We start from the raw sequence: 13,015 nt of genomic DNA on the forward strand, positions 1-13,015 counted from the left end.
TTCTCACAGAAGCACGCCTGTCTTGTAGGCACTCTGTAGACTGAGGCATCATTTCATTTCATTCACACTGTCAGTTGTGAAAACTGAAACCATCTCAGTGTAAATCAATAATATACATAATTACCTGGCCCTAAACAAATGTAGCAGTCAGCTGCTCCTTTTGTATTTTTTAACCAGAACATTTACTGTGCGATAACCGTTGCCCCCTCAAGAGGAACTGGACGCTGCCTCTTGGGTTTAGGTGTTGCTCCTGCACGGATCCATGCCTGGCCCCGAGGTGTACACTCTGTCGCTGCCTCATCCGACCAGTCCCAGGGGTGTGCCCGTTCAGCCTTGGCACTCCAGGTGGCCTTCCTCTCCTGTTGGCAGGGTAGCCACGTTGCGCAGGTGGGCTTCTGACGGTGGTGGCCTACGGCCCCACGGCCGCACTGCGCGTGTGTTCTGGTGGGCACTTTCCAAGCAGCGACATTCCCTTGTCATCTTGTTTCTGCCCCAAGACCAAAGAGCTCAGCTTCTTAATATTAGATTTTGTCCTCATCTTGAGTTTCCAGAATTAGTATTATTTTGATTTAAGGAATTCCCATTTTAGTGACTTCATTTAATTACATCATATCTTCACAATGAAGTGAGTTAAACTGTTTTCTTTTGTTTAGATCATCATTAAATAAAATCAATGTCATATGAATTACTTTTTAATGATTACAGAATAATTTGTTGTATAATCTTTGTTGTTTCTGCTGCTGATATGCCCTTTATGTTTAAAAGTACTTTTTAAGAATTATAGGATTTGTAAGTAAACTGGAATTTTTTCCCTCCCAGACTTGTTCAATTTTATATACAAATTGGAAGCAAAACTTCAGGCATTACCTGCATCAAACCAAGAGCTAGAAATGAAGGTAAGCTGATATATTTGATAGAAATTACAGTTACGATTGGCAAAGTAGTTCTTTTTCCTCCGCAAGTTGGGCCAGGATTTTGCACACTGATTCCCTGGCCTGACCGATTGCTTTTCTTCTCTTCCCATCACTGGTGGCTAGCTGCATAGAGCCGTGATCTCTAAGATCCCTCATCCAGATCCATAAGCCTGAAAAGCGTTCTGTCTGCGCAGAGTCAAAGTATGTTTGTTTTAGGGAATTCTGTCATGTATAACTTTCCACAAGGAGAAAAAAATAGCAGAAACTTTTACTTCCAGCAGAGAAGCTATGAAATTGTTTGCATCAGTCATTACTGAATGCAGATCAGATGCTACTTTCTGCCCATAAACATCCTTGGGTAGAAAGAGCAGTTCTTGGTAATAATAAACATTAACTTTAACTGAGCATATATTATATGCAAAGCATTGTTCCAAGTGTTTTGTCTGTATTAATTTATTTAATCTTCACCATACCTCTTTGCCATCAGTACTGTTATCAGTCCTATTTTGCAGCTGTAGAAGCTAAGGTACAGGGGAATCGAGTCACTTACCCAAGATCATGCAGTTAGTAAGTGGAGGAACAGGGATTCAAGCCACTCCCACTGGCTCCAGAGCCCACGACTTAACTACCATGCTGTACTGCCTCTCCCCTTGCCCAGGCCTCTGCCCTCCCTAGGCATCCATACCATCTTCCGCCTCCATGATTAAGTTCTGAAAGAGGTACAGAAGTCTTGAAGCATACAAGGTGGCCTTCAGGAGCTTTACAAATATGGCAAGGTTCCTTACGAGACTCTGAATGTGAATTGTCTCCCAGCGCAAAATCTGTGAGCTTCTCAGATATATCCTCCTCTCCAGGCCTTAATCTTAAACAAGGAGTCCTCAAGTTACGACACAGTTCCATTCCTATGATAGTGACATAACCCAAATTTTGGTGTAAGTCAAAACACACCCTAGCCTAACACAAACGGAGCAGTTGCACTTTTAACAGTCCAAAATGGTGTAGGCAAGCGTCCTGGAGGACACGAGCTACCTCCCTCACAGGCCGTGTTACTGCGCATTCTTCCGCCACGCGCAACCAAACTACTTCGCCCACACAGTCCATAAGTACAACACTAATGGTGTAAGCTGAGACATTCATGTCTCCATTTTTTTATGGAAGTGAGCATCATAAACTTGAAACGTCATATGTCAAGACTTGTAACCCAAGGACCCCTATAAATGGCATGTTGGGAAGTCTTGCAGCTGCTAAGTTTGTTATTATCTCAGACATAACTGTGTAAAACATACTGGCTTAAACAGTACCTGTTAGCCAGTAGAGCTACTGATAGCTCTGTTCACCATCCTAAATGTCCTTGGCCATGTCAGCACTAACTGAAAGCTTTTGTGACTTTAACTGAGTATCTCAGTACTTTTAGTCTAGTAATTATCCGTATAATATAGTTATGGAAGCAGCAGTCTAGAAACTTTTATAAACCACTTGTGTTCCCTAATCTCATCAATAGTTATTTATTAAGTCTTCTCTAAGCTGGGCACTGTTCAAGTGTGCTGCAGATACAGTGTCACCAAAAGACTGATGCAGTCATCGTGATGAGCTAGGTGACCCTGCAATAACTAAAGCTCTAAATTTCAGTGAGTTAAAGCAAAGAAAAAGAAGATTTCGCCTTTGTGCTACATTCTCATCATGCGTCATCTGAGGTCTTAATAAATAAGCTGGGCACTTAATAAATAAGCTTAGGTCTTCTCTAAGCTGGGCACTGTTCAAGTGTGCTGCAGATACAGTGTCACCAAAAGACTGATGCAGTCATCGTGATGAGCTAGGTGACCCTGCAATAACTAAAGCTCTAAATTTCAGTGAGTTAAAGCAAAGAAAAAAAGATTTCGCCTTTGTGCTACATTCTCATCATGCGTCATCTGAGGTCTTCACTCCAGCTGCTGGGTATTTCTGGATATGGCCACCCATGTAGCAAATGGAAAGAGAGTGTGGAAAGGGGACAAGAAGTGTAAGCTACCATGTGCCCAAAGAGGATGAACGAGTGTGGCACCACTGACCACAGCAGACTAAACCCCTGTCCTTAAGAGTGTACAAGTGCTAGTGAGAAGAGCTAGAAAATAAAAAATAGAGAAAATAAGCAAGATGTTAGATTGATGAGCTAGATGAAAATAAACAAGCTGATAAGATGGAAAGTCAACTTATGCAGGGGGAGATGTTGATTTAGAATGGTCTGGGAGGGGGATCCCTGTGGAAGTGACATTTACATAGAAATCTAAAGGATGGGAAGGAGCCATCACAGCTCAGGGAGAGTTTTCCGGCAGGAGAAGCAGCAAAGGCCACAAGGTGGGAAAGAACTGTGGTGTCTGAGGAACAGAAAGAAGGCCAGTGTGGCTTGGGGCTCGTAAAGGTTGGAGAGTGGTCTGTAATAAGGAACAGACAGGAGCTGAGTCATGCAGGGTCTTGCAGGTCATTATGGGGTCTAAATCCACGTGTCTTAGATACCAACAGACGGATTGTCACCAGCCGGTAGCATGATATGAGATTTTACATGATTATCCTACAGCAACTATAATGCAGTTCAAAACAAATGAGTATTTCTCAAGCATATACTTTGCCCATGCAGAGATAGGAGCTTTGAGGAGTGCAAAAAATGATAGTCATCAGGACCTTGTTTTCTGATTGGAGAGGAAGAACATTTTGATGTTTCCTTTAACCCTTGTAATAAAATTACAATTGTACAATAGTTTGTGGTTGGGATAGTGTAGCAACTGTGTACATGACTCGTCAGAAAATTACAAATCCATGCCCCTATTTGTATATGAGCTACGAACAAATAAGACCTCTGACCAAAATGTAAGAGGAAGTATCTACTTTTCATAGGTATTAAGTTCTCCTCTATGCTTAACCTCTAATTACAGTACTGTTACATGTCCTTTGGGGCAAATTTCCTTAAGCTTCCTTTAGGAAAAAGCAACTTCTACTCAGTTACTTTTGAACTCACTGCTGGCTCTGCAATTCACATCCCACAGGCATTTCTTAGCCTTTTATTGAAAACTGGTCGTTAAAATGTAAATCTTTCTAAATCCTTGAACAAATCTTTTTCACTGATGAAAGTAAAGATTTCACTTACCCAAGCTGAAGCCTTAATTTACATATTTGGAATTAAAATCAAAATTAGGCTACTTTCAATAAGAATGGGCAGAATGCAGATGAAGTTGTAATTTAAAAAGAGAAATGCTTTACATGCCTTAAACACTCTGGATGAGCTGACAGGGCTTGGCTTATTCAGATGCTCAGTGTGTCAGGTCAGTGGTCCCCAGCCTTTTTTGGGCCACAGTCGGTTTAATGTCAGAAAATATTTTCACGGACCGGCCTTTAGAGTGGGACAGATAAACGCACAAAATAAAATTATACGGCCGGCGTAAAAACTGTGGTATTTTTAAATATAATTGTCGAACTTATGAGACAAGTGTCAAGAGTGAGTCTTAGACAGATGTAACAGAGGGAATCTGGTCATTTTTTAAAAATAAAACATCGTTCAGATTTAATATAAATAAAATGGAAATAATGTAAGTTATTTATTCTTTCTCTGCAGACCAGTACCAAATGGCCCATAGACCGGTACTGGTCCGCAGCCCAGGGGTTGGGGACTACTGTGTTAGGTGACACAGCTAACAGAGGCTCAGCAATTGATACAACATATAGATATTGCTGTTTTCCCTTACTGCATTTCTTTACTCTTTCATACTTCTCTGGGAGGCATTTCCTTATTGTCTCCTGGAATTGGGGGTCCTCATCTCCACAGATGTTGCTGCCTGAAGGTATGTGTTACTCTTCTGAAAAAGTAATGAGGAAAAGGCAACCAGCAGAAACCAAATGGACTTCTTAAACCATACTTCTCATATTTTAAAGCACATCTGAATCCCTAGAGGCTTGTTCAAATACAGATTCGGATTCAGTAGGACTGGGCTGGTATGATACATAACAAAGACTCCAAAGCTGAGTGGCTAAAAGCAGCGAATATACATTACACTGGGGAACATTTTTTTTACATTTTCTGTTGCATGAGGTTTTAGAACTGTTTCTATATATTTCTGCATCACTGATTCCAAATATGAAATTCGTTTTATGATGCATGCTCTAGTTTTTATGCAATTTTAATTTCTTTTTGTTACAATTAATGACATGCATTGGTTTTAAAATTTGAGTTAAAGGGCAACGACTCTTGGATTGAACATAGCCACAAGGCAATTAACGTTTTACAAACATCACATTTACATAATTATAGTTGTTTTTATATGTAAAAAATTATTATCTCATAAAAACACCCTCTTATTTTGTTTTAAGATTAAATCATGGCTTCTTCGAGTAGGCGTAAACGTAAGAACACCTTCTGTTATATATGTGGCTGTTACACACTTCAACGTCAAAGGCACAATATTTCATCATTTGTGACATGTGCATAAATTGCCAATTTTCAAGTTCCCCTTGGCGATCAAGACAAGAATTGGGCTCCTCATATTGTGTGTCATAATTGTGAGGAAATGCTTCGTGACTGGACAAAAGGAAAACGCAAAGGAATGCCTTTTGGTATTCCCATGGTTTGGTGTGAACCTAAGGATCACAGCAGTTACTGTGATTTCTGTCTGACCCATACAAAGGGCATCGGCAAGAAAAAACAGCATATGATCGCATATCCTAATATTCCTTCAGCAGTACGACCTATCCCACACTCTGAGACACTCTCAGTTCCAGTTTTCAATGATTTTATTTCTTCTAAGGACGAAGAAAGTGAACATGGTGATCAAGTGTATTTTGATAAGATGCATGAGGAAATGGTTGTAGAATCTGAAGGGTCTTCTTCTGATGCCAAGCAGTCATTAACCCCTCAGCAGTTTAGCCAACCTGAATTGAATGACTTAGTAAGAGATTTGGGCCTATCAAAGAAAGCAGCTGAGTTATCAGCCTCCAGGCTTCAAGAAAAGAATGTACTTCACCGGTCAGCTAAAGTATCCCATTTCAGGAAGCGTGAACAAATTTTTGTGGACTTTTTTTCCAAAGACAAACACTTTGTTTACTGATATCAGTAGTCTTCTCAGCCAGCTGGGTGTTACCACTTACAGTCCAACAGAATGACGGCTATTTCTTGACAACTCTAAACGGAGTCTGAAATGTGTTCTCCTACACAACGGTAATGTTTATGCAGCAGTTCCAATTGGTTGTTCAGCTCTTCTACAAGAAGATTATAATGACATAAAAATTGTCCTCAACTTTCTGAAGTACAAATATTGATCAACTTACTACCTATGCAACTTACAACCATTCAACTTTACGACCACAATCACTAGCCACGACTGCTCCGCGTCTGGCACCGCAAGCATTGTCCAGCTGGGAGTACGACAGTGCAGACCAGCTTCCGGCAGCACTACCATCTCCACATGTACCATTTCAGCAGTTATCCCAGACTCGGTGCAGCAATTTGTGTTTTGTGTCTTGGATATTTTTCATCAAACCCTTCCCAAGATGTCCACCAAGAGGAAATTGTCTTTGCAAATATTAAACCAGTTGTACTGGTGATGCAGTGTTTTACTTAAACTTGACAAATGTAAAAATAAGAAACAAAATGGTGTAGAGATGATACAAATGGCATAAAATAAACGAAGAATAATATGATATATAATAATGAAAGAAAATTATGATAAAATATGACAAAGATTTTTATAACATCATTTCACAGTACTGTACATATAGCCTACTCAACTTAAAACCAAATCATGACTGGTCTGTCGAAACCAATCGGGTCGTAAGTCAAGCACTAGCTGTATGAGGAGCATAACTGGATCATTTGTGTGGATCTTAAAATGGTAAATTTCCTGCTAGGACAACAGAGAGGTTTCACGAAGTATCCTTGCTTTCTGTGTTTGTGGGACAGCCGAGCTCAGGAGAAACACTGGACACAGAAGGAGTGGCCAAAACGTGAAGCTCTGGAAGTAGGGGTGCAAAATATTGTGAATGAACCTGTAGTTAATCGAGACAGGATCATTTCCCCCCACTTCACATCCAACTTGGCTTAATGAAGCAGTTTGTTCGGCTTTGAATAGAGAAAGTGAATGCTTTCAACATATTATTTCTGCTTTTCCTGCCTTGTCTTTCAAGAAGATAAAAGCAGGTGTATTCAATGGACCTCAAATTTGAACCCTAATACGTGACAAAGAATTTGCCAGGAAGATGAATAAGGAGGAGAAAGCAGCATGGCAGTCTTTTGTGGCAGTTATAAAGAACTTTCATAGCAACAAAAAAGCAGAAAACTATGAACTTCTGGTTCAAAGGATGCTGTTTGCTTTCCACGACATTGGATGTAACATGAGTGTTAAGATTCACTTCCTGAACAGTCACCTTGACAAGTTTCCCAAAAATCTTGGAGCTGTTAGTGATAAGCAGACTACTGCTGGAGCATCAAACGAGATTGTCCTCAACAAGTACACAAACACAAGAGCTACAAACGCAAATTTTTGCCTGAATAAAATTTAAATAAGTTTTGCGCAAATTTTATGATTAAAATAAGTGTTTTAATATATTCTATTTCAAAATTGTAGACAAATTCTGATGCAGTCATATCTTTTAGTGTATTAGTGTATTTACTGCATTATATAAATTATTATACTTTCACAAAGATGATGCCTAAGAAGACATTTTACTTCATTATGTTAAACTAAATGTTGAAAAGTTTACAATAAGATGAAAACCTAAAATCTTGAATTGCAAAAAAACTGTAGCTTACAGAGAAAAACTAATGCCAGATTTGAGATCAGCATACTCGAATTAGATAAGAACAAGTGTTTTTGTGGATGCAACAAAAATGTTGTTCCCCGGTGTAATCTTCCAGTGTTTGTGGTTCAGGAATCAGGAGCAGCTTAGCTGACTCAGAATTTCTTGTGAGGTTGCACACAAGACTCCGGTGTAGTCACTGCAGACTCAACTAGGGCTGCAGGATCTATTTCCAATATGGCTCACTTACATGGCTGTTGGCAAGAGGTCTCAGTATCTCATTAAATGGACCTGTCCATAGGCTTCTTGAGTGTCCTTATTACTGTGGTAGGTATGAAACGACATGAACGGAGCAAGGACCATGGGCCAGACACAGAAGGTCACCAAGGCAGAAAGCCCCAGAAGCCTAGTGACAGACAAAACTGGGAAAACGAAACAAGGACCTCACTCCTGGGGTAACCTTTCCTCCTCTAGCATATTGCTGGTTATGTGGTTTAGACTCTTGATTGATTGATTGATTTTAGAAAGAAAATGGAAGGGGGAGAAAGGGAAATGTTGATTTGTTGTTCCACTTATTTATGCACTCATTGGTTGATTCTTCTATGTGCCCTGACCAGGGATCAAACCCTCAACCTTAGCATTTTGGGATGATGTTCTAACCAAGTGAGCTACCTGGCCAGGGCCCCCTGACCTTTCATGTCACTGGTCATGTGGTTCAGACCTTCCCTCCCCTAGCATGTTGCCAGTCATATGGTTAACCCCTTGGAGGAGGAACCAGAGTGACTCCCATGCGGATCCTTGCCCAACCACTCCCTTAAGCACGAACCCCTAGGGATAGCATCTAGGCCTCAGTTGTGTTTCAGCTTCAGGCCCAGAAAAGCAGCAAAACCAGACAAGGCAACACCATGGTTGACTTCAGGACCAGATGCGATGGCTAATGACCCCTGCGCACTCGCTGTTGACTTTCTGGTGCCATTTTCAATGCCAACATGACCTCTCAGCTGGCTTTCCTCGGAGCGGGAGGCCCGTGAGAGAGCAAGGAAAACAGGGCAATGCCTTTTCTGGCCTCATCTTAAAGTCACACTGTTGCCCCCATCATATTCCATTTATTAGAAGCAAGTTACTATCTACAGCTTCACTCAGAAAGAGGAAGAAGAAAAAACTACTGAAAAAAAATAACTAAAAAAATAATAAAAAGAGGAAAAAATGAATTTGAAAAAAAAAGAAAAGAAAAAGAGGAGAATTAAGCTCCATTATTTCAAGGGAGGAATGTTGAAGAAATGTTTTAGAAAAGGTAGGGCCTATTCCTAGGCGATGTCAGTTCTGGTCCTTGGACCGTACTTTCAGTAGAAGAACTGGAAAAGCCCAGCCGGTGAATTGTATTGTCATGACCTTCATTTCTGGGGCTATGATCTACCTCCTAAACAGGTCGCCCCAGACAACTCTCTCAGCTATTCTCCCATCTTATTAAATGTAAACCATATCCACACAAATTCATAGCCACAAGGAAACCTAAATTTTGAAGTGTCTCCTGTTTCAGTCACCCAAAGTCACATTAAAACGACATAAGACAGATTCTGAGCAAGCATCGGGGTTGGAGGCTGGAGTTTTGCCAGACGCTCCCCAAGGAGAAGAAGCAGGAGGAACAGCTGGCCTTCGGTTCTGCTCATGACCTCTGGTGTCACTGTCCCTTCTCCAACACCAGCACTGCTCTCGCCTCTGCCCGTGCGGCGCTGACTGCCCGTGGCCACGCCAGGGCCCAGCACACTGTCCCCGCAGAGCGCCTGTTCTCGGAGCTGTTTTTATCCTCTTATTAGAAACAATGTCTTCTGTATTAAATCGAATAGGATTTATTCTCCTGAGACTTGTAATTTTTTGCATATTAGTCATTACTGTTTCTGGCATTCATCTCTTACCAGATACAGTGACAATAATTCCATGTGCTATCGATTAGTGTTAAAAGGCTTTTTTTTAATTTCATTATAATATTTCTTTAAACTTAATTTTAGTAAACTCTATCATACAGCAGGATAAAGGATTAAAATGTTCTGGTAAATTAATAATGATGGGATTAAAAAGTCTTTGTATGTACCATGAATGACTTAAAATTTCTAAAAAGGTTAGAATATAATAAAATTAATATGACAAATACAACTTTACTGAGCATAATTACTGTGAATACTCAGAAATTACTTGAGTCTCCCATCATAATTATAAATATGCAGTGCCAGTTTTAGGAGCAGTTGTGGAATAGGCAATTACATAGATGTCAAAAAAGTCCTTTATCCCTCTCATCAAAAAAATATATATATGTATATTTAATAAATATACATATCTATCTATATATCTCCTTTTGATTCCCACTATTTCATCATTAGCAATTTTTCCTTTGCATTCAACATTGCCCTTTCCCTGTGTCCTCTTTTAAAATAATGTTTCTGGGAGAAGGAGCAGGAGATGGTTCATGATGTCCCTTACACTTTAATGTGCAGGTCCCTAAATCACATCCTTCTGGGGCTGGCAGAGGGATGAGGGGAGATGGGGCACGTGAAGGGGAAAGGGTGAGTTCTTCTGCTTTGCAGTTTGATAGCTTGGCTTCATTCAGAGTTCAGTGGCCAGGGCCTGACAGAGGGTGACGTGCCAGGCGAGAGTCCTTCTGCTCAACAGAATTTCAAACTGGGCCTTGCTTACTGTCTGGTGCTTCAGCAAAAAAGATTTTGTGTTGGGGAGGTTGAGATATTTCTTCTGAGTATATAACAATGAGATGAGACAGTAGTATTCAAAACAGAATCTAAAATTCAAATATGTAATCTGGGTGGATTTTTAGTTCCCCCTTACCAACCCTCTCATTGCTCCTACAAAGCTGAGCGATCCTTAAGAGAGCTTTTTTTTTTTTTTTTCTTGGCCATTTCCCATTTCCTGGGAGTTAGTGCTAGAAAATGTCAAGAAATTGATGAGCCTTCAGGTCTACTAATTCATTCCTTGGAAGTTAGATGAATGTGCCCTCATTCTATGAGACGCAGTTTGAAGTTTCTGCTGCAGTCCTGCCATTTTAAAAATACTGTTCGTTGCCATTTCTGCCTCTAGGAAAGCTGTCCAAGTAACTGGATTTATGTCTTTTAACTCAGGACTTATTGTTCAGTATTCAAATGATAATGGAATACTCTGGCATTTGCTGCGAGAGTTGGACTTCATGTCGTTTCTGGAACCACAGATCATTTCCATTGACCTGCCACGGGAGGCTAAGACACCTGCAACAGCTTTTCGATGGTGGCAACCCCAACATGGCAAGTTACTGCTCACCCCAACTTCCTGGTAGCACTTAGGTCATATAGATAAAACCACATTGTATTGTGTGTTTTTTAATTTGCTGTCAATTTTTAGACAAATTGATTTAAAAGCACAGTCATAAAGATATGTATATTGTATATAATGACCTTTTCTAACTTCTTTGTACATTGGTTGCAGGGAAACATTCAGCCCAGTGGGCCTTGGATGATGTCCTTATAGGAATGAATGACAGCTCTCAAACTGGCTTTCAAGACAAATTTGATGGTTCTATAGATTTACAAGCCAACTGGTATCGGATCCAGGGAGGTCAAGTCGACATTGACTGTCTTTCTATGGATACTGCTCTGATATTCACTGAAAACATAGGTCTGTATTTTCACCAGATAATGGGAGAATATTTAATTAATTAAAGGACTAACCTAACTAAAACTCAAGAGGAGGTTTTCTGATGCAAAACTGTGTGCGTAACTGTCTGTGGTGAGGAGGCTCTTGGGAAGAAGAAAAAGAGGTCTATTGTCCTCTTAATATAACTTGGTGAGCCCATGACACTTTTCATTGAAACTGTCTTTCACAGAGTGTATATAATAGGACTAAGACTTCTTTAAAGAAGAGCAAAATATATCTATCTGAAGACATTCCCATGCTTCATCATTTGCAGAATTACAGACTTAGGACTGTATGTTAGCCCTTCTCAAGATAGTCAAGTTTTTCAAGGTAGCGGCAGCATTCCATATTTCTGAATCTGTGCCAACCAAATAAAAATCCTTACCATGTGACAAAAAGTCAAGGCACTACGGATGAGATGTGATTTTCCTTTGCTTTTAAAAGTATGTATGACATGCCAAATAAGAAGAGAGAGCACAATTATACACTGCCCATCAGGCTTTTCCTTTTCTGTAGGAAAACCTCGTTACGCCGAGACCTGGGACTTCCACGTGTCAGCATCGAGCTTCCTGCAGTTTGAAATGAGCATGGGCTGCAGCAAGCCCTTCAGCGACTCCCACAGCGTGCAGCTCCAGTATTCTCTGAACAACGGCAAAGACTGGCATCTCGTCACCGAAGAGTGTGTTCCACCAGCCATCGGCTGTCTGCACTACACAGAAAGTTCAATTTACACCTCGGAAAGATTCCAGAATTGGAAGCGGATCACTGTCTCCCTTCCGCTCTCCACCATGTGAGAACTGTCCTTTGGCTCCATGTCAGAACATTGAGTTTTGTCACATAATTTGAAAATAATTGTGATTCCACTTAGCAATTCTAATACTTTCTCATGACAATTATGCACAGAATGTGCCAGGGGAAAAGTGCAAGGAGCTTTGGGCTGCAGTTATTCAGTGTGGTTAGGAGTTCCACAGGTTTTTCACGGCTGAACTTCAGCAATATGAAGCCTGCCTATCAGGTTTCATCTTTAAGTTGTTGTAAAAATAAGTATCTTCCCAACAAGCAGACAGGTACTCACTCATGTGAAGCAGTGTATGAAGTCATCACGTACAGAAGAGGATCCTCAGTTGTCCTGTTGTTTCAGTCCCACAGTAAGAAAAAAGGGTTGCTTCCTTTGGAAGACTCATTTATATCTTTCTTCCCCGGCATTTCAGATCACATTCAAGAGTTGTGTTAGGGCTCAGAGCAGGCTCCCAGTTTTGTGGTTTAGCATTTGTATATTTTAGAATCTTTCTAGGAACTAAGGTATACTGTGGTGGCTGGTTGGACATAGTGCCATCAGGACTGCTCTTCCCCAGCCCCCCCCCCCCCCACTGCTCTGTTCTGAATTGCAAGCAGCGAGGCTTCTGCAGGCCGCATGGGCCAACTGGCTGTGTGTGTGGCTTCCTGACAGGTTCCAACAGTGGCGGACACTGGCACGAGATTGGGGGTGGAAATAGAGATGAACCAGGATAGTCCTTCCTCTCCCTTTCAGTCTCAAGTGCATGTTCACCAACTTCAGTGGCTCCAGCTACCCCCCAGATGGCCCTTCATGTGACCTTGCCCCCTGGGCACCAACAACAATGACTCCTGCCTGTGTCCCTCAAACCCTGGACTTGTGGCGGCCTCTG

General features: G+C 41.0%; 1 protein-coding gene across 2 annotated transcripts in view; it reads left to right on the forward strand.

Moving 5' to 3' along the window:
* RELN (reelin) overlaps window positions 1-13,015 on the forward strand; it is a 649,217-nt gene that overhangs the window by 525,325 nt on the left and 110,877 nt on the right. For both annotated transcript variants that reach the window (XM_066354462.1, XM_066354463.1), the window contains exons 31-34: window positions 820-896; window positions 10,802-10,960; window positions 11,142-11,330; window positions 11,865-12,138. In XM_066354462.1, coding sequence (XP_066210559.1) covers window positions 820-896; window positions 10,802-10,960; window positions 11,142-11,330; window positions 11,865-12,138 — 699 coding nt within the window. The remainder of the gene's footprint in view (window positions 1-819; window positions 897-10,801; window positions 10,961-11,141; window positions 11,331-11,864; window positions 12,139-13,015) is intronic.

This window comes from Saccopteryx leptura, chromosome 12 (genome assembly GCF_036850995.1).
Source record: "Saccopteryx leptura isolate mSacLep1 chromosome 12, mSacLep1_pri_phased_curated, whole genome shotgun sequence".
In the NCBI taxonomy this organism is placed as follows: Eukaryota; Metazoa; Chordata; class Mammalia; order Chiroptera; family Emballonuridae; genus Saccopteryx; species Saccopteryx leptura.